Below are 27,069 nucleotides of genomic sequence, written 5' to 3' on the forward strand. Positions count from 1 at the left end.
CCCTCAGCCTTCAACCTTGTGCCGTCCCACTGTATGAGACACCCCAGCACATGGCTGGCATGTTCAAGAGCAGCTCATCTCCTGGACAGATGCTGCTAACCTGTAGCCAACCTGGGTACTGCCCAGGACCCCCCAGCTGCCTTGCAGACTGGGACCAAAGCAGGGCCTGGACCAGATTATGCTACCGGTGGGCACTCAGGGGTTCGGTGGAGAATTCAGGTCACCAGACAGGGTCAGAGTAGAGACAGTGACAAGGACTGGCAGTGTGTGCCACCTGCCCTACGCACAGGATGGCCCCACACGGCAGCCTCTTGGTTCAGGACCGCGTGATGCCAGGGTGTGAAGAGCCTGGTCTCCAGCGGCCCTAGAAAAGGGCTCCACGTAGAAGAAACAGAGATGGGCTGGAGGCAGTCCTGGAACACAAACACCAGTATATTTTATGTGCACAGACGTGAAAAGACAGAGACCAACAGAGACAGAGCAGGCAATGGGTGCACAAACCAGTCGTGTGTCCTTCTGAAGAGCTGCCACAGTTGGGAGACAGTCCCACCTGCCTCAGAGGCCCTTTTGCAGAGCCAGGACCTGCAGCTCCTCCGGGTCTAGGGCGGCCTCAGGGTGGAAGGTACTCTCCCTGCCTTAGCCAGAGTTCTTCCGGGGCTGGGCCTCCCTCTGCATCCCCCGCGGTGATGTCTGCACAGCCCAGACCTTCCCAAGTACAGGTTCTCAGGAGCTGACCCACTCAGTGGCTGCCTCCCCAGGAAGCCCATGCAGAGGGGCAAAGGACCAGGACAAAAGGACTCATGGGCACTCCCTAGGTATTATTGCTGAGAATAAGCATAGGCCGTTGTGATGCCATTATGACTCACTAGGGCACAAGGGACAGGACACACAGCAGACATGGAAGCAGTTCAACCATGCAGGGCAGCACGTGGCGATCTGTATAACTCAGAGACACTGTGCTGTCTAGCTGGAGAGGCCCAGAACACCAGTGGTTCACAAAGAGCAAGCAGACTTTCTCCACCAGCACCCCCACTGCTTGGCAGGGCTGGGGTTACCCCAAATGTTGTATCCCTGGGCACTAAGGAACGGGGGGCCCTGAAGATACCCAAAAGAGAGGAGTTGGAAGTCTGGGCTCCCCTGGTGAGCTCTGAGCCTGCAGACCCTGTGGTCGAGCCCTGGCTCATGGCCTCCCTTTGCAGGGGGGTCTGTGCCCTATGAGGGACGATAGGAGCCATGGGGCACCTGAAGGAGGCAGAAACACAGTGCTCTGCGCATTGCCCGCAAGGCAGGTTTACTCCAGGGCCTCCCACGCTTGGGAGTCTAGAGGGTCCAGAGAAGGGATGGTGCCGAGGAATGCCCACAGGGCCACATCTGGAGCTGCCAGATCCAGTGGGCCTTCCAGGGGCTTCGTCAGGCTGAGCATGGTGGAGGCCTTATGCTGGGAGACAAGCTGACCGCCAGACTCCATTGTGGAAGGGGAGAGCAAAGGTGGGCGGGGTGGTCTAGGGGCCCGCCTGAGGGCCTGCTGGGGTGTTGGGCTCCCAGAGATTGAAATGGCATGGAGTTGGGGAAGAGGACCAAGGCAACAATGACTGGGAGGCCAGAAAATATTCTTCCCCTGGAACCCCCTGTAGATGGAAGCAATCTGCCCCCACTGGACACCTGAATCCCTAGACACCCCAAAGCCCTGGAATTGGGGCTGCAGGAAAGTCAAAGGTGGGGCTGGCCCCGGCAGAATGCACTCCAGACTGTGTGCGTCTACCCAGGACACAGAGGCTGGGAAACGCCCTTCGTCCTGTCCTGGAGGGGGTCAACTGCAGAAAGCAACCCTCCGGGAGACAGTCTCCCAGCCTCTCTCCCCACCGGGGACACGCCTCCTGCCCACACCCCGCCCACCTGCCCTGGGCCTGTGCTGTATGCACAGTCCAGGAGCTGCGGCAGAGCAAGGAAGAGATTCTCTGCGCTGGTGGCATTATCACTTTTTAATGTTCCATAAAAAGGGAAAGGCTAATTTCTACCTAAGAGTTATAGTGTGGTCAAGAAGAGACCATGTACCATGGGATCGGCTGTGTTCTGATGGACCTCTCCCCTTGGTGAGTGGGGGCAGAGCTGGAAGTGGGCTGGAGGAAGGGTTTCACCTGTCCACTGCCAGCAATGGACCTGTCGCAGAGGAAGGCAGGGCAACCGAGATGACAATGCCCGTGAGCATGGCAGGGTAATACTGTGTAAGGGCAAGCTCAGAGTGTCAGCCTTGCTAAGAAGGGTGAGGAGGCGTGGCCCCGAGGAGGTCTTGCTGCAGGGCTGGGGCTTCGGCAGAACCAGGAGTGACCCCTCCCACCAAGGATGGAAGGGTCTCCCTCACTCATTCTCCATGGATCTTCAACACTGGCTAGTGCTCCCCCATCCCCTAGAGGGCTAGACTGGCCCCAAATGGATTGAAAATAAACCAGTCAGGTGTGCCTTTACCTGCCTCCTGATGGCAACCCGCCACACACATTGATTTGTCTCTAGGTCCCCACTGTGGATCTGTGGGGCCCACCTTGGCCTGTGTGTTGCGGGTACCATTCGTCTTCAGCTGGACCTCTGCAGGGAGGGGCATGGGTGGAGGAGAGCACCAGGGGCACTGCCACAGCCCAGCTGGGGTAATAGCGGAGGGGAGGCTGCAGAGGGTGGGCGGGGTCTGTGTCAGGGTCCTATCTCGGGCAGCAGCTGTGTTGGCTGGGGAGTCAGAGTTGGGGGGTGGGGGGTGATTGACATGGATACAGGGCCGAGAGTGGTAAAGGCCTTGAAAATAAGAGTGAAAAGGGGGAAACGCCACCGAACACACAGGGATTGAAACCTCCAAAAGCCCAAGGTTGGTGGGAATCCAGCACCAGGGGGCCCCCAGAAGGCCAAGAAAGCAGCGTGGAGCCCTGGGGGAGGGGAGAGGAGCCAAGGGAAGGCCTCCCAGCCCTTGCAGAGCAGCACAGGTGCCAAGCAGACTCCTGGCTGCCCGTTCTCTCCTTAGGCTGCAGCTCAGCAGGCCCCGGGGGAGGTATTGGTTGCAAGCAAGCACCTGAATATTGCCTAATGGAACCAGCCAAAGCCCAACTAAGCCAGGTGAGAGGGGGCCAGGTGGCAGAGGCTGCACCCCCAAGCCTCCTCAGACCTTGCCTCCCACCTTTTGCCCATTTCTCAAGAGTCCCTCAGCCAGGACAGGGCCTGCTGCTTCCAAAGTCACCCGTGTCCTCTGGCTGCTGCAAGCCTCAGGCCTCCTGCTGCCACCTCTGAGCCGGGCTGAGATCCATGGACCATTCCCAAAGTACCTCTGCTGCCTGGACAGCCGGCCCCCCAACACCAGCTCACAGTGGCGGGCACGGGGGCTGTGTGGGGGCTGTGTGGGCCCCACGGGGCTGAGGCCGGGATGGGGCGGGGCTTGTGCTGTACAGAAGGGGCGGCTCCACCGGCTTGGTACCTTTCCCCACGGGGTGCATGAGAGACCGCCCCCCAGAGTCCCCGCACTCAGTCAATCTTGACGTGGCCATTGGCCAGGGCCAGGGGGCCTCCGGGCTCCCCGGGCTCAGCATCCTTGTCAAAGCGGAGGCGGAGGGTGTTCCGGATGATGAACTGCTCCATGATGAGGGCCCCGCAGAACCAGGGCACTGCGTACTCCAGGGTGATGAGGCCCATGAAGTCAAAGTCGAACTGGGAGTAGTCCCAGGGGCAGGCGTCGAACTGGCGCAGGATGAAGCCGGTGGTGAACTCCCACAGGTAGGTCCAGAGCGTGTAGATGAGGCAGCGCGCCAACAGCGGGCAGCGGCCGCGCAGGCGCAGGTACATGCGCTCCACGATCAGGATCGAGGTGCCGTAGATGAAGAGCGCCCACACGCTCGTGACCCCTGGGAACTTCCAGTTAAAGTTCACTACAAACTCCCAGGCTGCTGTGAACATCACCTCGCAGAAGTAACCGTGGATGGCATACAGGTACCAGCGGGACAGTGCTGTCAGGGGCTCTGCGGAAGCCATGGTGCCTACTGAGGCCAGCTGCTGGGGACACAAAGCAGACAGGTGAGGGGGGAGGGCCGAGCCTCTCCTGCTGCCTTCCCGTGTCCCGTTCACGTCTCATGTAACCATGGCAGAGGGATTTCAAACCTGCGTTTCCTTTTCCTTCGGTTACCGACCATAAGCTCAACTTAATTCCGTCCGTGTTCATTACTTTATTCCATATTCCTTACCTGAGCCAGAGGAGCAGGAGAAATGAAGAAAATAAACCACCCCACTGGCTTCGTCTGAGGAACTCCACTCAAATGCTGCTTGGAAGGGGGCATCTCCTACCCTCCCTACAACTTTTTGGATGACCTGTGGTCCGTGAAAAAGTCAGCTGCCTGGGCCCATCGATCACCCCCATTTCTGGGCCACTAGCTGGTTTTCTGATGATGGCCATCCTAGTGGGTGTGAAGTGACAGCTCCTTGTGGTCACATTTGTCCCTAACTGCTCCATTAAGCAGGGTTTTGGTGTCTTGTTTGGATGTGAAAAGGAAACCAGTGGGCTGACAGAGGAGAGAGCCTTCCCTTCCACTTTTGTGCCCCTCCCCCTCCTTTCTTTTAAGGCCCAGCCCACAGGCCTCGCTGCTTTCTCCCTGCCTTTCGCCAGCAAGGGTCTGGACCGCTCATGTGGCCTTGTATCAGGGACCACCCTATTTACTATCTGAGGCACATGCCCTTTGACCCGACTAGCCTGGGTACTCCCAGGAGGCAGCAAACACGCCCGCCTTCTGTTCTGCAGCCGTGGCTCAGGCCTCCCCCAAATAGCGTTCACCGAAGCACACGTGTTGTTCACGTGGGCAGTGGGACGGGGAAGTGCAAGGCTGCATCAAGAACGAACAGGAAGGCGGAGCATGAGAACACACACCCCAGCTTGCCGGGGCTGCCAGTGGGCACCAGGCTTGACACTGCTGTCAGGCCCTCTCCAAGGTGGGAGAAGGGTCAGAGGTCAGCAAGATGGATCTTCAGCCTGTCTGCCTGTCTAGGAACCCCAGTTTCATCCTTCGGCCGCAGCGATCCTAGTCACAAAATACCCACCCTTGTGCACGGCCCTGGGGGCTTCCCAGCACTCTCACCTACATTTCGTCATTGGTGCTTACCTAATTAAGATCCACAAGAAGGGCAAGTAGTTTTACTCCCATTTTTTAAGGAGAGACATTTGGGGCTCAGAGAGGGTAAGTCATTTGCCCCATATCCCAGAGAAGAGCTGAGACTAGAATCTATACCTTTTGCCTTCTACTTCAGAACTCCCCCCACTACACACCACTGCCCATCTCCTAGACACGAGGGCCTAATGCCATTCCCCTGCTCACAAACTCTCAATGGTTCCCCGTTTCCTAGTGAAAGCCCACAGCGTCCTTGGCCTGGCATTCAAGCCCCTCCGTGATCTCGCTCCAGTCTACTTTTTCAGCCTCATTCCCACAGCCCAGCTCTCTCTCACCCCCAAGCCTTTGCGTAGCCTACCCATCATGTCTGGGGCCTTTCTCCTCTCACCGCCACGAGTGCAAACCCAGCTGACAGGTTCCCTTCAGAACAAACGTTTTTACATCCTCCCAGACACCAGTGCGCTGTTCCTCCTCTGAATATCCACAACACTTATTCTGTCTCTGGTACAGACAACTTTGTTTCCGGTTGATAACTTGCAGTCCCCAGACGGACGCCTGTCCTGTGTTCTATACCTGCATACCCCACTCTTTCCTGGACACCTCCACTTGTATGTCCCATAAGCACTTCCAACTCCTTTTCTCGATCAAACATTATCTTTTCCCCAAAACCTGCTTTCCTCCTATGACCCATTGCTGGTACCACCACGCACCCAGTTCGCAGCCAGAAGCCCTGGCATCTTTCTAGCTTACCTTGCCACATCCCCATTCTCACATGAGCTCCCTGAGAGCAAGGATTTGTCTGTGTATCCCCTGTGCCTAGAATAGTGCCCGGCACACGATAAGCATTCCATACAAAAACAAAGAACATTCCTTTATCAGTTAGCAATTACTGCGTAACGAGTCATCCCAAAACTCAGTGGCTTAAACCTACTCTCATTGTTACAGCTCACATGTCCATTCATGGGTTGGCACATGTTGGGACTCAGGGCTTCCATCCTGAGACTGCGAGTCCTCTGGGGGCTCTGTCCTGTGTTTGGCTGGGGTGGCTGTTGCTCCACTTGGTCTCTCCTCCTCCTCCTGGGCCTGTTTGGCCCCAGCACGTTCTTCTCAGGGCAAGGGCAATGGCACCAGCGCTTTTCTAGACTCTGATTAAATCACACCCACTAACATCTTAGGCTGAAGCAAGTCACGTGGCAAAGCACCAAGTCAGCCATCATCAACTCCTATCTATCTACCTCTGAAATATCTCTGAAATCCATCCTCTCTTCATTCCTCGTTCCCACTGTGGCTGCTCTGGTTCGAGCCCTTCTCATCGCTCACCTGGATGACTCCCATCGTCTCCCAGACCGTCTCCCTCCTCGCCTCCTCTCCAGTGCACTCATCACACTATCCAAGAGTGTGTACAAACAGCAGTCTTTCTAAAATGCAAATCCGATGTTTCTCCCCACTTAAAGCCCATTAGTGGATCTTTAACATCGTTAGACTCAAACCCCTAGGGATGGCTGCCCAAGCCATTCGTGACCCCCCTTCTGCCTCAGATCCTGTCCCCTGGATCTTTACATTGCTGTGTTTGCTAACTGAGGTGCCTTTCCAACTGCTACCTACACACCACCACAGCCCATGAACCCATAATCCTTCGAGATCCAGCTCCTCTTCCATGAAGACTTTCCTGAGCACCCCCACCCCCAGAGCCACACCCTGCGCTGTGTGCCCACATCTACAGCCAGTTCACACCTGTGGCGCTGCTTCACACTCAGCTTCGCCATAATCTGTCTGAAGGCCAGCACTGTGCGCTAATGAGCACTTGTTTAACACAATGTTAAGAGAAAAAAGCAGGACTCAGAACTGAATGTTTAATTTGATTTCGATTTGGGAAAGGCAGACATACATGTAAGCATATTAAAAAAATTTAGCCATGATCATCTCTGGATGGTAACATAACTGACTCTTATTTCCTTCTTCGTACTTTTCTAACAAGTATGCATAACTTTTCTAAAAATAAATTTCACCTTGAAAAAGTATTAAATGAACACATATTAGTCATCTTTGTGCCTTGTATATAGAAGACGCTCAGGAAAGTTGCCAGGCAAATGAACCTCAGGAAACCTGATCCTAACTGCTTGGGTTTGCATCCTGGCTGACACCCTACAGCCGCAGGGTCTAGGGCATCTCACTTGGCCTCTCTGTGCCTCGGTTTCCCTATAGGTAAAGTGAAGAGAGAGCAACTCACTATCCCTGAGGGTCGCCGTGAGGAATGACCTAACAGACACACCTACTGAAAATACAGCCAATGCTCGGGAAAGCGTGGCCATCATGGCTGGCACAGAGCCAGGCTTCCCGGTCACCTGCTCCTCCTGAAGTGCCCCTTCTACTGGAGGCAGGGTCATTTGGCCCCTGCCCGCATCGGCGGCCAGGCAGCCTTCTTTGTCAAGCAGGTCAGGTCCTTACCTCTACCCACAGCACCAACCTGGCCGCCAAAGCACCCTGTGAAAACAGTAACTGTGTACACAGCCCAAGGAAGAGCTAGGCCTCAGCCAAGCAGAGTCAGTGCGAGCTCCCGGCCTCCGGGTGGCCGAGAGGTGGCGGGCTCGGCACCAGTCCTCTGAAGGCCGGACTGGAAAAGAAGGGCGAAATGAAAGGGCCGGCATTCCTGGTACAGCTTCTCATACCCTCATTGTATCCTGAACCCCAGACAGACCACTCTGCCTCCCACCCACTCGGACCCCTCTGAACGTAGGGCTGTCCACCTGACCTGCACTCGGAACCCCGGACTCCTCCATCCCACAAGGTCCGGGGAAGGGGCTTCCCATCCAGCATCCCAGCATGGCTACAGTCACCACGCAGGTCAGCCCCCACCCTGATGCTGATTTTTAAAACCCTGCTCTCATTGCCTCTTAGTCTCCTCTTTTGAAACAGCCAAGAATGGTTTCCAAGTGGGTAACCAATCAGAGGCTCCAGTCACTCCCGGGGCAGGTGACTTGGAAGAGCTGGACTCCTGAGCCCTACAAGCAGAAGCAAGATTAAAGAGATGGCTGCACAGGAAAGGGAAGCTGCTGAACAGAAGAGAGGGTGGGGGGAGGAGAGCAGGGGCGCCGGAGGCGAGGACTCCATTTCTGGAATCTCCCGTAAAGAACGGGAGGGGAAGCATACCCAGGCAAGGTCAGACCATGTCTCATGTTGTGCCGAGAGAATATGTCTGGTCCATGCAAGACAACAGGGGGTACCCTGAAGTCTTGGCTGGGCCAGGAGATGGGGGCGCAGACAGGGAACAGGGATTTGAGGCAGCTGGGATGGCAGCTCACACTGTGGTGGGACAGACACTCTTGGTGGGGCAGGCACTGGCTTGGGTAGGTTTTCAGAAGCCACCCCCCAGACCCATGTCTGATATCCACAGGAGCTGTGCTCACACCTTGAGCTTGCCCACCCTTGGCTAGACCCAACAGATACCTATTCCCACCTTGGACTTGCCCCACCTGAGCCCTTTGCCTGGGACCCCTCCGTTACCTCCTTCAGCCCTGGGGTCAGAGCCCGGGGACAGCTGTATCAGGAAGAAGCAGCAGCACCGGGGATGTTGGCCTCCTTCTCCTGGTGAAAAACACACCGTCTTCAGGACTGTGACTGGCAAATGGGACAGCCCAGGAAAGAAAATTTAGGGCGGAATAAAGAGGAGGAGAGTGTGAGAAAGACTAAAAGCAGGAGAAAAAAGTTTGGAGAGCAGTGGAGAGTTTCACAAGAGGGATTTGGGGGAAGAACACTCAACTACAAGTGTTGATGAAACTCTTCATACTTGTTGATCAAAGGGCCCAAGGACACGAAGTTCCAGCAAAGGGCCGGAACTGAAGGAGGCTTATCAGGGCAGGGCACTGCCCCTCCAAGGGACAGGTGATTAGAGGGGAGGGGACTGGCTTTCAGGGCCCAGGGCCTAGGACTATCTCAACTACTAGTCTGCTTGGAGTACCGAGTTCTAGCAAAGGGCCTGCTGAGCTATTCCTTAGGGTGGCAGAAAGCAGTTGAGAGGGGCAAAGAGAATGTGATGGAAGTCCAAGGCAGGCTGGAAGCAAACCCAGATGAGAGGGTTGTCCTTGGTTTTGCCAAAAACTCCCATCTTGTTCCAGGAAGCTGAGATGCCACAACACAATGACTCTGGAAATTTTTGTCCAGAAGAGTATCCTGCTAGAAAACTGGGCTTCCCCTCTGTGTGGCCAGCCTGGGCAGGGCTTCCTCTTTCACCCTATTTACTTCCCAAATTTCACTCCTCATCCCCAGGTACCAACATCACTTCTGGTCTGTGTTCTGGGGAGACGCACAACCCTGAGGGCAAGGCCGTGGGGGCACAGCTTGAGTGACTGTGAGCCCACAGCTTGAGTGACTGTGAGCTCAGTCCCCTGGTGGACCCCGTGCTGGGAGTGGGTGGAATCAGTGAGCTACCTTTGCATCTGGGTGCAAGACGCAAGGTCTGAAACCATCCTGAGCGTCCCCTGTGGTCATCTGGTTGAGGGTGGGGAGCAAAATGTGAGCTTGCTTCAGAGCCAGAAGGGAAGCAAAGGTGGGGAAATACCTGTGCTCACTGGTATTACCGGTGGCATACGGGTGGCATACCCGGATGCCAGAGTTCCACCCTCTCTCGCTGTGGGCGTCCCCTGGGAAGGCCCCCTGGGACAGTCCTCCCTCCATCTCCCAAGTAACAATAATATTAATAATCAGCCACTCTTCTCAGAACTTTCCATGTATTAGCTCAAATAATCTCCAAGCCCCTTTTACAGAGGGTGAAATTGAGGCAGAGAAAGGCTAAATAAGTAGCCTAACTTCTGACAGCTACAGAAGGTAGAGGTGGGATTTGAACCCAAAGCCTTCACTTCCAACCAGCATACTACACTGCCTGAGGCTGACTGCGGCTCCTCCGAGGGCACTACCATTCCTGGGTTTCTGCCTCTGGAGGCCTGGGAGAGTCCGTGGAGAGACAATGGGAAACAGGGAGGGCATGAGCTTCCAGGTAGATTGTCAGGGAAGCTCAGAACTGGGCGTCAGAGCCACCAAAGGCTTTCAGCCTGTTCTGAGGTCAAGGTCTGGCAGGATCCACGTGAAGGTCCCCCATGGTCAAAAGCTGACCTTCACAGGGCTTCAAGGCACGTGCCGTTCAAAGACCCCTCACCAGGACACGTGTTACCTAGAGCCTCCCTGACTGCCAGCCCACCCCAAGGTTGCAGGGAATCTCCAAGGGCCCAGCCCTGCCAGTGAGGGCCCCGGCCAACGTGCAGGCTGCCCAGAGAAGCCCTGTGCCTGGACCGACCAGTCCACATAGGCCAGTGGCAGGGAGGACTTCAGAAGGTCTCAGGCACTAAGCAAATCCCAGCTGTGCTTGGAACACCAGGTCAGCCCTGGCACAGGCTCCCCAGGGCTCAAGCAACAAAGGGCACCCTGGGGTGGGGGCCAGTAGGCTGGGCATCCCGTGTGTCGCCTGCAAGGCCTTCCCAGACCTCACGCAGCTGCCTCCCTGTTAGCACCCAGGTTTCAGCTCGACCACCCCTCAGAGACCTCTGATCTCCACTCCAAAACAGCCCCTGTCACTCACATCATCCCGCCTTATTGTCGTCACAGCGCTCTCACACCCTGACACTTTGCTGCTTGCTCACTGCGTCTGCCGGTTAGAATGCAAGCTCCACGAGGGCCGGGGCTCTGTCCCGTCCGCTGCCAGGTAACCCGTGCCTGGCAGGAAGGCCCGCTAATGCCTGTGGAGTGAATGAGTGAATGGGCCCCAACAGGCGCAGGCCGGGCAGCTCTGATGAGGGCAGGCACGGACAGACAGCCAGCGCGGCCTTTCTATTCTCTTCTTTCTTGGGATATACAGCTTTTTAAAAAATGTTAATTCTAGCATTTTAAACTCCATTGTGGTTTCTGATTACAAAGGTAACATGCTCACAGCTGAAATTTAAACAGTACAGAAAGGAATGACTTAGAAAGCAAAGTCCCCCCTCAACCCACCTGATAGAGAAAGTCACCAGGAATGGTGTGTTGTGTATTCACCCAGATTAAATATAGTTTTAGAAGAAAATCCATGCATCGCAGAGCGAGAAGGCATTCACAGTTCCACTAAGCCAGCAGCCACGGTCATTGCCACTTTGCAGCCTTTTCTCATGTGTGCATTTTACGAGTTACCGCAACGGGCTTGTCCTGTGACTTGACACTATCACTTATTAAGTTACAATCCTGTTTCCAAGCTGCTATATCGTCTATGTGCTCGTCACTATAATGGCTGTGTAGCATGCCACAAGTGGAAAACTATAATTTGCTTAACGCAGGTGGCCACCAAAGGGAGAATGACAATTTCCCATTTCCACAGTTACGCTGACACCACCAGAAGTGTGTTTTTTTGTGCCTGTAACAAAAGAATTCAGCCCTTCTCTTCCCTGGGACTACCTGTTAATGAATGATGCTGAAAATGTGATTACTGTACAGAGGGTACGATGATTCTGAGGTGGGCGGTGTGGACAGCTCCAGGGAGTTCCGTGGTACGTGGGGAAGAGTTCTCTGGACCGAGCCCCGTGTTCCCACAGTGGGCTTCGCGGCCGTCCGCCTGTGCCCACGCCACTCCCGCCGTCCAAGTGGGACGCTCACACCACCCCGGCTGCAACTCACCCCAAGAACAGCTTCGTGAAAGACCCTCCTATCACAAACTGATTTTGCAAATCTGGGCTCAATGAAAATAGATTCTAGCCCTGAGTTTGAAGCTCTCCACTGGCAGTGGAGTCAGGCTACCTAAAGCTGAGAAAGACCTAGTTACTCTCTTCCTGCAAAGTCGTCTGTGGAATCTAAGGCTCCGAGCTCCCGTGGAGCAGCCCAGCTGCCTCTAAAAGCCCATCCAGTCTGGAGTGCGGAGCACCTGCTCTCCCACCCTGCTTTCCAGGGGAGCGCTCTGCCTGCTGCTGTCTGGTCCCACAGACCGAACAGCCCTCATGCAAACAGGCTTCCAGGGCTTGGAAATGCAGCCAATTGTCATTTTTTATAGCATGATCCAGGAAAAGCCAGAGGCCCAGGCTGCAAAGAAAGGCCACTGAGGACAGGCGATACGCCACAGCTGGAGGCCTCGAACTCCATACGGAGCTTGTCTGGACGGAAGAGGAGTCACAGCAAAAGGCACAAAAACAGCAGACCCCCTGGTGGCCAGTTTTATGGCAGCTCAAGTGCCACAAATCCCTCCCCTTCCCCTGGATGCCTTGCCCGGGGTTGTCATAGAAACTGCTCATGGCATCTGGACCAAGTCGACGTCCCAGGTGAGGAGCAGTTCCTACTGCACACGAGTAGAGCCCAAGGCCCAAAGCATCCATGAGCGTACCGACAAGGAGGAGAATCGGGGAAGATGTGGTCTCCCGTGTGCCGGGTGTCTCACATCACACACGTCAGCGGTCCGGCCCAGTTCTTAGAGGCCAAGTGGCTCTAAGGTGGCTTCAGCAAAGGACATGGCCTGAGACTGCTGGACACTCTCCTCCCATCCCTGCCCTATTCTTCTCTGGGACTATTTCTTAATGAGTAATTCCAGACAGGGGTGTCACTGGACAGAAGCAGATGCCAGCTTTGGCAGGCCCTCAGACAAAAAGTGGGCTCAGAACCGGGACTTCCGGACCTGGCCCACGCTGCTGAGGTAGGGAGGGCTGGCCATCCCCAGGGTGCCTGTAACATACTCACTTATCACACCCTTGAATGCGCAGCTCAGAATAGACATCAGGATCACTCTCCAGGAGTGTCCTGGGTTATCCTTTGCCCTGGTGCCTGGCTGGGCGACGGTGCCATTCTCAGCAGTGTGAGTAACCATTAGTCCCGGGGCTCAGCTGATCTTCGGCGAGTGGGCGGGCGGCTTCCATGTGTCCCTGGGGAAAAAAGGAGGCATTCTTTAGCTTAAACTGTCCCCAGCTCTGAGCCACCAGGCCAGCCAGAGAAGCAGCCCTAAGGCAAATACCACAAGGCCCCGCCTCCAGACTCAGCACCGGATGCTCATCCTGCCCGGCCACCTGACCCCTCTCCTGGAACCTGCCACCTCCTCCAAGCTGTTCTGTTTGCTCGGGTCTGGTTGGTCCAGTGACGAGAGCCTGGGATCCGTCCCAAGTCACATGTGGGCCAGGACTTAGGGCTTCTTTCACCACGAGAGAATGCATGCTCAGTCATAGTCTGAGAGAGGATATACTTTTAGAGTCCGGCTCCATTCTCATTTAGCTTCAAGTTACACTCTCACTTTCACCCTGTAGTGGGCACATCTGTTCTCAAGGGCGGTCGAGTGCCTCCTGGAGGACAGGCGACGTAGGCCGTTCGCTTCAGTGCTCCGGAAGTTAAAAACAACAGCACAGAAAAGCAAGCGCACCAACGACGCGTGCTAAAACCCTCTACCCACAATCCCACTACCCTAATACTTATTTCCTTCTGCTATTTTATCATTTTGATGTTGAGGCCCTTCCTGTTAACATCAGTAACAGACTACAAGCTGCTATCAATCTGACGTCCCTTGCTACGTACATATTTTACACCAGTTCCCAAGACTTGACCGTTTGATATAGAGTGCCACATGTTTCCTTTTTATATGAAGGTGCTGACGCTTCCCCAAAAGCCCCTTGAATACAGCACCACCGCACGAGCCCATGACAGGTCCAGTACGGCCCCGTGGGAGGACGCACTGGCCACTCGGAAGCTGAGAAGAGGGTGTGACTGGGGGTGGCATTTGGCACCATCCCCCCCCACCGTGGATGGCCAGGCAGGGTGGAGCACAGAGAAGCCACCCTGTGCTGACACCCAGGGTCACCTGTGTTCCTCCCCCACCCCAGGCTCTCAGAGCAGGGGGGACTCCAGCCTTTGCTCCCTAAGCTGACAGCCTGCAAGGCAGCAGGGGAGCTGAGAAGCGAAGGGCTGGGGCTGGGGACCCGAAACCACTGTGTGTGCACGTGCTGGCGGGCGGGTGTGGTGTGCACCCCTGGGCCAGGCGGCACCAAGGGCCCTGGTTCCTGCGCTCTACCTCGGCCCTGTACTTCCCCAGCTCCTCCACAAACAGAAGCCTCCAACCCTGCCCCACCTGTCCATCTTCCTCCTGTCTCTCTGCCTGCCTGATGGTGGGCCGGGGTCACCAAGGCACGTACCTATCACTTCAGGAAAGGGCTTTAATGGGGTGTGTTCGACAGCCCCAGCGCCAGTACAACCCTGTGGCCTGGAGAATTCAACCCACCCACGGGCGTGAGCCCCTCCCCTTCTCTGGGCTCTAAGCAGACCACATCAATAGCCCAAGTCCAAAGCAAAACTGAAACAGAAACCAAAGCCCACATCCTGGCAGCACAGCCTCATGGTCTCTGCAGGCATCCCAGGAAGCCGATGCTGGCCAAGGTACCACCCTGGCAGGTGAAGGCACAGCAGTGAGAACAGGCTCCCTCCCCAGCCAGCCTCTCGCTGCACACCTCCTGCTCCCTGGTCTGCAGGCTGTTCCCCAGGGAGCTGGTGGGGCTGCTGGGGAGGTGATGGTGCAGCACGGGACCCAGCCCCTCCAACACACCCTACCCCTGAGGGTAGGTCCCAGGGTGCACAGGGCATTAGGCTCCTCTGCGAACTGCATGGCCTGAGCCCGTTTTAAGAGTACACGAACGTGTGAGGCACCCTGATAACGACTAACAGGTGGGTAGAGGTTAGACCTTTTTGCGTAATACATCACCTCCGAGATTCTGCCAGGACTCCTGCAGGGAGGGCAGAAAATATCACCCCTCACTCCCATTTTAGAGATGAAAACACTGAGTCTCAAGACAGTAGGAAATCAGGCCAAATCCACACATGTGGCGCAAAGCCTGGTCCTCGGGCTCCAGGGCCGCCCCTGTCCCCACTCAGCGTGCCTCCTCGCTGCTTCCCATCCAAGCCTCGTTCTTCGGGCACATGTCTGCACACACACACTTTGTTACATGCAATCTACTCGGTCCACCCTGTAAGCTGCTTATTTGTGAACACACAACCGAGTCTGTCCATACAGGGTTTCCGTCAACGTGCAGGGGCTGCTAAGAGCTTGAAGGAGCAAAGACCACTGTGGTTCCCAGCCCGCTCTCCCCGCCCTCCTCCGCAGCTCACACCCACTCCTCCAGGACCCCGCTCCCTTCTCATCCCTTTGACGTGATGCCATCTCCCATAGCCCCCCAGTTATCCCTTCGCCATTGTTCCCACAGGCCTTCGAACAAACACTCTTGTGTTGAAACATATTATGTGTCTGTTTCCCCTCCATATAATGAATTTGTTGAGACTGTGGAACTTCTGTTGGATGGATAGACAAGCAGGGAAGAGAAGGGTCCAGGTAAATTTGGGGGTGACTACACCACCCAGTGACACTAACCAAACAGGGTGATGGCTGGGGAGCTTCTCTCCTTTGCAGGCTTCCTTCACGGAAGGGCTTCCTCCACAAAGCAGCACAGACGGGGCTTCGCCACAGTCAGGGCTGTCTCTGCAGACGAAGGAACGAAGAGTACTCACTCTCCTTTCTCCCACCTCCAAGAGCCATCGCCTGGACCGAGAGGGGCAAAGAGACGAGGTCCAGGTGGGAGCCCCGGGCCCAGACAGTCCAGAAGGCATGTCACACAAGGAAGTCTGGGGTGGGATCACAGCGTCCTGGGCATCCCCAGAGACACTGCAGGCTCCTGCGTGGGCATGGGGCCAAGGTCGAGTTCAGGTCAGAGAACAACAATGCCTATTCTGTTATGTCTACAATGAGCTGGCACTCTCAAAAGGCACGTCCAGTTTTCGTGCAAGCAGCATTCATCTCCCAAAGAGGTTTAATCAGCAGCTGCTGGCAGGAAATTCCTTCTGCACCATTCACTCTCTGCCTGTAGAACTATTTAGGGTAAGCTGGGCTTGCGGGATTGAATCTCTGCTTCCCTGACCAGAACCGAAAAACCAAATCTACCCCCACCCCTGCCCTCACCCCTGTGGCCCAGAACCTAAGACCGGAACCAGAAAGCAGCAGGCAAAACTCCCCCTCTCTCCTCTTCCTTAACTCTCCCCAAATCTCCTTCACCCCAGGCGCCCACAACGGAAAAATATGATGCCCAAAAGTCCATTGGGGAGTCCTCCAGTTACCCAAAGCATCCCCCCACCACCCCGAGTGCCTCCCAGGCGGCCCAGAACAAATGCTTTTACTTGTCCTGTAGTAAGACCAGCCCTGAACACAAGTGGATTTGGCAGCTTCCCAAACCACGGAGTGACCACACTCGGCTACAGAGGCAACTGGACTTCCACATCCCTCTAGAAGAAAGGCTGTGTCTCATCGGCTCACCCTGGGCAGCAAGGCGACCCAGGCCCTGGAGACCTGACTGGCATAGAGAAGGTGGGCAAAGATAGGGGATGAACTTCACCTGACCATGCCTTTCTACCCTGTGCCCATCGCTCAGGGCTTGGAACCTGGGCTTTCCTGTCTGCCGAACATCCCGCCGCCAGCCTTCTGTCTCCTGGAGGTCACCCTCTCCTGCCACCCTCCTCTCCTCCCTTCCTCTTCCCATCCAGCCCACCCTACTTTACACGCCCCCCAATGCCCCCTCAGCACATACCGTGACGGCCCAGCCCCTACCCCTTGGGAGGGTGGTCTCTGGCCCCACGCCCTTCTCCTTTCCCTCCCATCCCACCTCCTGGCACCAGGAAACTGCCGCCTGCTGCCTGGCTGAAAGGCTGGACAGCTGCTGGGCTCTCTAATTAGCTGCCTGGCCGCCATCCCAGAGCGAGGCATGTGTTACTGTAAAGAGCTGCCTCACCTCCCCTTCATCAATAATCCCCTATGCAGATCCCATCAGGCGGCAGCTGAAGGCCCCCGAGAATCCAAGTCACATGAGACCAACAAGACCCCTCCTGCCAGCAGGAGAGGGACAGACCGTTGTCTCACAGCCTCACCGACAAGTGACCGGACATGTATGTATCTGGGCTCTCCCTATCATTGCCACAGGGTGTCCCCCTGGACGCCCCACCACACCATGACTTTGGAGCAACAGGGAGCCTGTCCCTCTGTGGCCTCCCTAGTGGAGGACGAGCCAGCACCGCCCCAACAGAGTGACGCCCACAGCCCGATTTTTCCCAGCTTTCTACAGCCAAGTCCCCCCAGAGGTTTCTAAACAACCAGGAGACCTAGTCCAAGAAGTCCTGTGGAGGCCGGTTTGTTTATTCGAAGTATTGTGTTCCAGGAGTGAACAAATGTTTACTGAGTACCCACTGAAGGTCAGGCACCCTACTCAGTGTGAACGAGACGGCAGCCCTGCCCCCTTGCAGCTCACGGGCTGGCAGGGGACACATGACAGGTACACCGGCCAACACACACTCTGATTTCTGATGCCGGGCCACGGGGAAGGGGCAAGAACCCACAGAGGACAGTAAAAAATCGGGCTTTAGAGTGCGAGTCTTCAACTTCTGTAAGGAGGCAGCATCTGGGCACAGAGATCCGGAGGATGCGAAGAGGCCATGCAAAGGGCTTAGGACAAGCATTCCGCACTGAGGGAACAGTCAGTGAGAAGACCCATAGAGCAGCCAACAACCAGGCCAAAGACAAGGGTCCTCCCACCCCTTCAAGTCTTCTGGTGGTCCCCCCCGCCCAAGCCCTCAGCCCCCCTACATCTCTGAAACAAATGAAGGGTGAGTTGTGTGACTGAAGGCCAGTAATTTCCTTTTGCTTCTGATCAAAGGAATTTAACTTCACCAGGCCCTCTCTGGCCTGGGTATTTCACTTTAACAAGAAAATATTGTCTTTTACTCCAGCTAGTTTCTTGGGCTTTCTGTCACTTGCAATCAAGAAACTCTGGCCCTGGCTGGGTGGCTCAGCCGGCCAGGGCATCGTCCCCTGCACCAGAAGGTTGCAGGTTCGATCTTCCCAGTTGGGGTGTGCACAGGAGGCGGCCAATCGATGTTTCTCTCTCTGTCTCTCTCTCCACAACCCCCCTCTACAATCAATAAACATATCTTTGGGTGAGGACTAAAAAAAAGAAAATCTGCACTAATACAAGCGACTCCCCCCACCCCAGAATGCACCTAACTGGCACGAGGATCACACATCCGAGCGCCATTGCCACTTCTGCCGCTGTGAAAACTGCTCCTCGCAGGCAGTGAAGTGCGGAACGAGGATCAGACGGGTCGGACGCCGGGCAAGGCAGGGCGGTCTCAGCCAGGTGGCCACAGCATTGGAGGCCCTCCCCCCGACTACTGTCCTGTCCCTTCCACTGGTAGAGGATGCCTCACCTGACCCTGGCCAGCAACCCAGCACAGCTCAGCTGCCTTCTGCAAACAGGATACGTGAAAACTAGTAGCCTAGAGACAAGGCACGCGGCGAGCACAGGTAGTGCACAAATAGTTTATTTTTCTACAAACTCCAGGATGGTACTATCCAATCTGATAGCCTGTAGCTATGTGTGACCATTTAAATTTTAATTAACTAAAAGTGAGTAACGTGAAAAATTCTGTTCCTCAGTTGCACCAGCCACCTCTGAGTGCTCAGTAGGCACGTGTAGCTGGTGTCTGGTACATGGCACGGTGCAGGTACAGAACATGCCCGTCACCATAGAAAGTTCTACTAGACCGCACTGCTCCAGAGCTCACCAAGGGTGACCAGAAGGCTGCCGAATACACAGACCTAAAGCTCCATGTCCTTGCTCTTGGGAACCCTTTCCTTCTGAACAGACCCCTGCTCTGCCTCTTCCTCAGGCTCAGGCCACGGTAAGCCGGGTGACCTCTGTGAGCTGGAGGGAGGGTTAACTCTTGGCCCACGGAAGTCACTGTGCATGGTCTAAAGAGTGGCCTACACCCAGGAGCCCAGGAGAGTGTCCTGGCTGCTGGGGAGTGAGGCCAGCCTCTGGGTCTCTGGCTGTAACTCAGTCTAGAGGTGCTGCTGAGAACGTTCAAAACTCCACACCAGTACTGGGCTCCAGCCATGGGCCAGGCAGCTTACCCAGACCATCTCCGCAGCCGCCTGCGCAGGTCTACGAGGCAGACAGCAACTCCCACTTGCTCACAAGGCAAGAGAAGCCCAAAGAGGTTAACGGGAGAGCCAGCACTCTCCCTCCCTACATCCTCACGAGAGACACGGACATGTGGACGGGAATCAGAGACTTAATTTACCCACAGTAATGGGACACCTACAGTTGGCGAGAAGTTCTCGTGGCACACAGTCTCGCGTGAACTTCTGTTTCCAGCCTCAAGTTCGCCCAGGGGCTTGGAGAGCCGCCTTCCAAGGGTCTGCCCGTGAAGACCCAGGTCATAAAAGACATGCCATCAGCACCACAGCAGGGCCCTAGCACAGGCCAGCCTGGGAAGGCGGTAGGGGCCAGAACACAGACACGCAGCACTTCTCCTGGGCGAAGAGGGGAGGGGCACGATCACAATTTCATCCCACAAAGCCATCTGGACCATGAGTCCCTTATCTTTGCACCCATGGCCTGGATAAAACTTGACATACAGCAGAGACTCAATATCCAAGTGTGGACTGGGGAAAAAAGGCAAAATAAGGTCCTCAAAGAGTGAGGGGACCTGGCCAAGAGAAGCCTGAAGGGCAAGTGCATTGGGTCAATGACTGAGGAAGGAGAGTTGTTCTGGGGGAGCTGTGACAACGCTGTCTGCTCTGCACCTGACCCAACGGTCCCTTTCCCCTAAGTAATGGCACGGAGGGAAGGTCAGCTCACGCTGGGCCAGGCACTGACTACAGCCAGGCCCTGGGCCCATGAGCCTCCGCCCGGACACCCTGGCTCCTCGCTCCGCCTCTGCCTGGACAGCTCCCTCTAGCTCTGAAGTATTGAGCCTTACCACAGGCTCAAAATATGGCTTCAAATAGCACTTAGGCAAGAGTAATTAAAGGGAATGTTATCTCACTCAGTTTCTCATTAGCCACGTAATTAGAGTGCTGGAAATAATTAACATTCCTTTTGACAAAGGAAACAGAGGACCCAATCCATTCATTAGGACGACCTCAAACAGCCTGAGCAAGGCCAGGAAGAACTCATCCCCTCCCAGGCCCGTGCAGGCCAGCGTCAGCAGCGGGGAACTCGGGCCCAGAGGCGAGGCCAGCGCCGGGCTGGGCTCTCAGGCCTGCCGGGGCACTCGATGCCCCGATGTATGTGTTACAGGTGACAACAACACACTTGTGCGCAGAGAAAAAGAACTGAAAGGAAGTACATGAGAGTTTCTACACGGCAGGCCAGGGGCATGTGCCCGCCTCCCCTAAGGCCCTAGAGAATGACAGGAAAGGCATTTTCTACGAACAATAAATCCATTACAGTCCTATAAAGCAAGAAGGAATTGTATGGATTCCCTGAAAATGGAAGGCAGATGGGAATAAACATGGAGAAAGCGCAACCCCCCAAAATAAAATCGTGACGATAATAACAATAATGATGGTAGACACTTTTACAGCACAGATATTCGCCCGACATTGTTCTAAGAACTCTGGCATGTATTATCTCATCTAACCCCCCCAAAGATTCTTAGAGACAGAGGCTATTATTACCCCCACTTTACAAATAAGACCCTGAGTGACCCAGCTTTCCCCAGGCACAGGGCTAAGTAAACGCCAAGACTGGGATTTGAACCCAAGCGGTGCAGCTGGGGATTCCACAGTCAGACAAGCAGCTCTGGGGGCTCCAAGTTTGGAGCCAGCGGATGGGGGCCCAGGAGAAGCCCTGAGTGGATTTTCCCCAACTGGGCAGGTGGGCCCCTGCCCACCTCTTCAGCCATGCTTGTGCCCTGGACACTGGGGTAGCGAGGCAAGGGGACACCTAGACCAGTCCCCTGCGAGTCCCCAGCAGGCGCGTCCTACCCTCTGGCCACAGCCAGCGGCATCTGGCTGTGGAGCACGGAATCGTGCTCACAGAGAGGCGACTGGGAAACCCCAAACCGGAGTGAGGAGCGCACGGCCCAGACTCACCAAACACCTGACCGAAACCAAAGTGTTTTTAAAAGTACGATTCATCTCCTCTGTGGGCAAGAGGGGCTACTGAGCCCCTGAAACAAAACCAGGCTGTTAGCAGAAAGCCATTGAAGACCTTAGAAATGGAGGAAGCACAGGTTGTCTCTGGAGCAAAACTAGCATGGCTTCATTGAACTTTTCTTTACATCTTTCTATTTTCCTAAACTCCCTATACTGACCATACATTACTTTTAAAATTGGAAAAGTTTCTTTTTTAAAAATGTCTGGCCCGACGTAGGTGCTCAGTAGGATTTAGTCGCAAAGTAGTTATTTTGCAAAGCAAAGGGGGGTAGATTCTGACCCCACAGCAGCCCTCAGCCGTAGCTAGGCTGGCCCTCACCCTGCACCATCCCGCACCCTTCTCTGGGTCCCTGCACACAGTTCCCCTCCTGGAAGGAAGGCCCAGTCTCTACTCTGTTGCCCCACGCGTGCCTGCCCTTCACGCCCACTCAAAGGTCACCCTGCCTAACCCACCCGACCCCTCCTCCCCCAGTCTCCGAAGGGCACCTGCTTCTCCGGGGTCATGGGACGGCTCTGGCCAAGCCGCCCTACGGGGTCACAGCCCCGATAACATTTATGCCCCTTACCTGTGAGTGAGCCCCAGTCTCGTCTCCTTAACGACACCGAGAGGGCGCCAGCCTTCTCTTTACAGCCCTCTCTGCCCAAATAAAGCTGAGAAGCTGTTGCAAGAACGTTCTCAGATGTCAGTTGAGTGAATGACAAATGAGCTTCTGTTCCTGGTGGGAGTAGGAAGAGGAAAACTATTGTGGAAGCGATTATTCAACAGGGCTGGGCCCATCGCGGCAGATGGGCGAGGCCTCCTGGCCTCCCTGGTCCCGGAGCGCTGTGCCCGCCCACACCCTGTGTGGGATCCAGAAATACCTGCAGACCCAGAGGGGAAGGCGGCCAAATCCAGAGGTGGAATTTGGATGACGAGCTGGATATCTACATGGTCTTAAGGTATCTCCCCACGGACTCTGTATCGGTAGCAAAGGAAAACAGTAAATGCACAGTGAGGACACTGGACACCACCTTGGCTGAGTGATCAAACCGCACACATGGGGGGGCAGAGGGACGTCCGCTGCCTCTGGATGTGAAGCACCGAAAATATGCGCATCGCCCCTGAACATCCCGGCCCGGAATGTGTAACCCAGAGTCCAACCGTGTGGCCACATCAGACAGATCCAAAGAGAACAATGTTTTGGGTTTTTTTAAGGGAGAAGAAGGAAGCTACATTCTTCAACAACGCCAGTGTCGGGACTGACACAGGAAGCCCGAGGAACTGTTCCAGACGAAAGGAGACTAAAGAGACATGTCACCCACGTGCAGCTGGGCCCCCAGACCTGACCCCATGCGGAGAGGAAAATGCCTTACAGGACGTGACTGATCAACTGGCCGACCTGACACACGACCAGCAGACCAGCTAACGCGTCCTAGAGTGTTCGCTTTGTTGAAGGTTATGTAAAACAAAGTCCTTGTTCTTAGGAAACCCATGACTCTGAAACACTCAGAGTTAACAGGCCAGGATGGAGGCAAGTCACTCTTAAATGGTGGGGGCAGGGGGGAGAGAGTAGAAACATAAATGATAAAGCACACGAGGCAAAATGTTAAAAAGAGTGAATCTGGATAAAGAGCATATGGTGTTTCACACTATTCTGTCAACTTTTCTGTAAGTTTGAAATTAATTTCCAAATAAAACATTTGGGGGAAAAAAACAACGAAAGGGCCTTCCATTAGACAGGGGCCGGGTGAGGGTGGAGCAGACACAGGGGGCCAATCTGGGGAGGACACTGGTCGTCACGTGTCTGCGCTGGGCTCAAAACTCCCTGCTTCGCCAGGATGTCCCCGTGGACCCATGCCTTCTCTCTCTGGCCCTCCTCCTTTCCCACCTCATCGATTTACGCCTTCCTCTCCCGAGATCGGCAAGCTCCGAGGGGGCCTTCCTATGAATACCGGAGGACGGGACTGATGAATTTTGGGGTATATTCTTATATATAGTTAATATTTCTAGAAATGTTTGACACTTATTTTGTCCACGAGCCCAGAACAATGAGGCAAGCTGTATTTATTAAGCCTTCTAGGCTGTATAAGGCATTTCATTCCCCCTCCAATTTTGTACCTACTGCAGCTCATACTGCCTCACCCCGGGCTTTAGGCCACGTTCCTCCTTTCCGAGATCTCATGTGGGCTTCCCGGGCGGATGCCCCACTCCCCACACCACCACCATCACCAGCATAACCCCCCCTCCCACACCCCCTGTGCAGGCACAGCCTCCCTCCCCAGGTTCACTGTCGTCACAGCTGGCTGTGGTCACTTTAAATGACTCTCAGCCAGACAAGAGTCTCTTGAAGCGGCCTCACTGCGGGCTAAAGGGAATGGAGCAAGCCATCATGTTGTACAAATTCATTTACTTATTAATTCAGAAGTCCTCATATGCATTGTTCACGGGCAGACACGTAGGCTGGATAGGAAAACTGAAGCACAACAGTGGGGCTGGCTGTTTTTAACACATTGGAAATTTACAGATCAGAACGTCGACTACAATACCAGACAGCGGAAAGCTAATCATAAACAGCGACTTACATTCTGGCAGTGCTTTTTACTTGAGTCCTTTCAAGTTCATCTCATTATTCACACATTCATCCACACGTTCATTAAATAACAGTACCTGTCCTATGTCACCTGCTGCAGGCAGAGACCCCGGAAGCACAGAGCCAAGCCTGGGCCACAGGAGGCGGACATTCTCGGTGCTCCTGGACTGCCCAGCTGCCCCACCAGACACATGCTTAGGGTGCCCCCGCGATGGGGCACCGAAGAAAATTATTTCAAAGATGAGAAAAAAAGAGAGACAATCAAAAAGAAGTTCTTGTGTCTTCATCGCACAAGCAAATGTTGTTTCTAAAGCCGTCCTTTTGTATTATAACTCAGAACCATATTGATACATTCTTAATTCCCCACGGGGCCCCAGCCTGGCCAGCACTGAGGGCCTCTAAAAGCTGCCGGCCACCCGGAGAGGAAGCGGAAGCGGCCATCCCAGATGCCAACGAGCAGGCAGCTCACGCAGCAAAGGGGTCTGAGGAAAGCTGGGCTGACAGCACTGGGGAGGGGTTCACTGGGAGGGGGCGAGAGTGCGGGGGATGGAGGCTGACACCCTGACTCTGACTCCAGCGACGGTGGCGTCATTCCCTGAGAAAAGGATCCACGCCGGAGGTGACTCACAATGAGCGAGTGTGTCTGGCGTGCACTGCCTCTGGAAACCCACGGGATTCCAGCCTGGGGCAGGACGGGGACCCCCGCCACATGGAGCGGCACAGAGTGGGAGCCTGCTGGGGAGGAGGTGGGAGGGTGACAGCCAGGGCTGGCAGAGGACAAGGTGTGAGGGGCCTGATGGAGGGCCCGGGAGGCAGAGGGACACCCCAGAAAGGACCCCATCAGGGAAGAGGGGGCAGGAGAGTGTGGGGCAGTGGTCAGTTGCAGAGGCTGGGCCAACAGGGACTGACGGGCTTTAGCAGCACACAGGTCGCTGGGGGCCATCTACGAAGGAGTGACTGCAAAGGGAGGTGACGGAGACTGTGTGTGTGTACACAACCTTTGAGAAATTTGCTTGTGAAGCAAATGAGAAAGCTGCCAGAGAAGCAGAGATGAAGGGTGTCTTTCCTCCCTTGCTGCCTTCCTCCTTTCCTGGGTAAGAGAGACCTGAGGATGTTTAAATGTTAAGAAAAACCGCAGTGAGGGAGAGGGTGGGGATGGACTACATGCTGGGGGTGCACACAGAGGCTCCGGCTGTCCTGAGGTCGTGGAGGGAGCACAAGGAGCCGCCGTCTTGAAGGCCAGCAGGACTTGTGTGTCATTAAAACCCCTTTACAAGAAGGGGACACTGACCTGCGGAGTTAAGGTTGCACAAATCTTCAGGCACAGGTCCCCCAGTTGCTAGTTCTGATCCTTCTTCCAGACCAGGAGTCCTCAGTGGGGCCACCACTGGGACGGGCGGGCCCTGTGTCAGCACCGCGGGGGAGGGGGCACTACGGGTGCTGCCGGCACCCTGACCTCCCACAGCAGCCACACACAGCCGTCTCACGGGACTTCAGAATGGCCCCCTGGACATTCAGAGGTGAAAAGCTTGTTTATGATCATCTGCTTCTAGAACCAAACTCTTTTTCAAATAAACACAGAGGTTTTTTGCCTAGTTTTGCCATGGACTGAATTGCCCGGGACTGCCATTAGAGCAGAGGTCCCCAACCTCCGGGCCACAGACTGGCATCAGTCCAGGCCTGTTAGGAACCGGGCCGCACAGCAGCAGGTGAGCCCGCACCATCCGAAGCCGCCCCCCCAACTCCCAGTCTGCGGAAAAGTTGTCTTCCGCGAAACTGATCGCTGGTGCCAAAAAGGCTGGGGACTCCTGCTTTAGAGTACAAAGGGAGGAGATCCTGTATTTATGTTCTCCGGAACCTCACCGAGGGTGGTTCACCCCTTTGGACAGTCAGGTCAAGTTCAGCGGCATCTCTGCTGGTGCTCGAGTCCCCCACACGGGTAGCCTGGGCTGTGGGCATGTCGCGGCCGCTGCATCCCCAGGGACTCTGTACCGGTTTGGGCATCTGACTTCGTCCTTCATCTTCGTGAGGCCACGTTCAAGCGAACGTGGTACTGTATCCTAACTAACTTGTTCTTCATCTCTCTCTTCTGTGACTGTTAGGGCGTTGCACTGGTGTTTTTAAACTTATGTAAGTAGGTGGATCGCATTATCTATAAATTCTGTTCAGGATAATTCGGAGGCATCACAAATATTTGCTAAATAACAGGGGGCACCATTCCACACCACGCGCACCCAGAGGCAAGAGAAACTGCAGTGCGGGGGAAGTGCGGGGGTGAGTGGAGTCAGGGCAGCTTCGCGTGACCAGTGCCACAGGGTAAATTCATGGTCATCTACGGATGACTCACATGAAGCTCGTGGATGACAGGTATCCTGACAATTTGGCAAATCTGTGGGGCTTACGAAGCCTACTCACATGGGCACCTTTGGGGGATTTCATTTCTATGATTAATTTAAATCATCCCCTACCTCAGCAGTTTCCAGCATTTAATGACTAGAGGTAAAAGACCACAAGTCAATCTGCAGGGGCCAGGGAAATGATAAATGTTTCTACATCCAGAGGCGAAGATGAGATTAGAAGAAGTCAAAGCAATAGGTGCCAGGCTGGGTCTGGGGAATATCTTCTTAATGGACGAGAAGATGAGTAAACAGTTTGTCAGTGGATGCTTAGGGAAATGTATTTATGGAAAATGCTATCTCGTGAGGAACAGTGGACAGGCAGAGGGAGAGAGAGATGATCTCAGAGGACCTCCCATAGGTTAAAAAGTCAGGCCAGAAATACTCAGGGATCAGATTCTGAGAGGGGCTGGTTATTTAATGTGGGGATGGGGGGTAATGAGGCATGAGTTCCCACGGGCATGCCCATCACTGCCAACCAGGGACCTGGGCGAAAACAGACTATGTCCTTCCACTGACAGGGGACAGCTAACTCACTCAGGCATGTGTCGCCCCCCCCCCAACCTGAGGATGCAAGAGGCCTGGGGAGAAAGGAGGGGGCAGCCTGCTGGCTTGCAGTGCTAATGGGATGCCCGCTTCCACTAACCCTCGCCACTCCTCTCCTCTCCTCTCCTCCCAATGTTCTCATCAAAAAATGAATAAAACACAATAGAAGACTTTAGATTCCATCATTGTACATTTTCCTATTGTTTTCATATTTTCCCAGGTGCATTTGTGTCTTTAAAAAGGTTTTAAAACATCGGATCAAAGCAGCCGTGGGAATTTAACAAGCAGAGAGACTCTCAGAGGCATAGCTGCGTCACTTCCCAGAAGTAAGGAGAGGAAGCAGGGTCTCGGGGCTCTAAAGGCTCCCCCACAGGTAGGAAGTGCATCCGGGACCAGTTTACAAGTCCCTCCGGGGAGCTGACTCAGCTAAGAGGCCAGCAGGGCCCCCACCCATGCTGCAGAGAACCAGG

At 55.0% G+C, this 27,069-nt stretch overlaps 1 protein-coding gene across 9 annotated transcripts in view; it reads right to left on the reverse strand.

Annotated features, from left to right (window-relative positions):
* Positions 1-1,962: 1,962 nt before the first annotated feature.
* The window catches only part of TMEM229B (transmembrane protein 229B), a 35,789-nt gene continuing 10,682 nt past the window's right edge, over positions 1,963-27,069 (reverse strand). For 2 of the 9 annotated variants that reach the window (XM_037125958.2, XM_037125954.2), the window contains exons 2-3: positions 12,813-12,994; positions 1,963-4,026 (exon numbers count right to left, since the gene is read on the reverse strand). In XM_037125958.2, the coding sequence (XP_036981853.2) occupies positions 3,502-4,005 (504 nt within the window). In that variant the 5' untranslated portion in view covers positions 4,006-4,026; positions 12,813-12,994 and the 3' untranslated portion in view covers positions 1,963-3,501. Of the gene's footprint in view, positions 4,027-8,633; positions 8,748-12,812; positions 12,995-15,474; positions 15,583-21,653; positions 21,804-21,948; positions 22,044-27,069 lie in introns of all 9 variants that reach the window. The other 7 variants (XM_037125953.2, XM_053673386.1, XM_053673385.1 and 4 more) reach the window with 7 other exon arrangements.

The sequence above is a fragment of the Artibeus jamaicensis genome, unplaced genomic scaffold, assembly GCF_021234435.1.
Source record: "Artibeus jamaicensis isolate MK-2021 breed Jamaican fruit bat unplaced genomic scaffold, CSHL_Jam_final contig_851, whole genome shotgun sequence".
Classification (NCBI taxonomy): domain Eukaryota; kingdom Metazoa; phylum Chordata; class Mammalia; order Chiroptera; family Phyllostomidae; genus Artibeus; species Artibeus jamaicensis.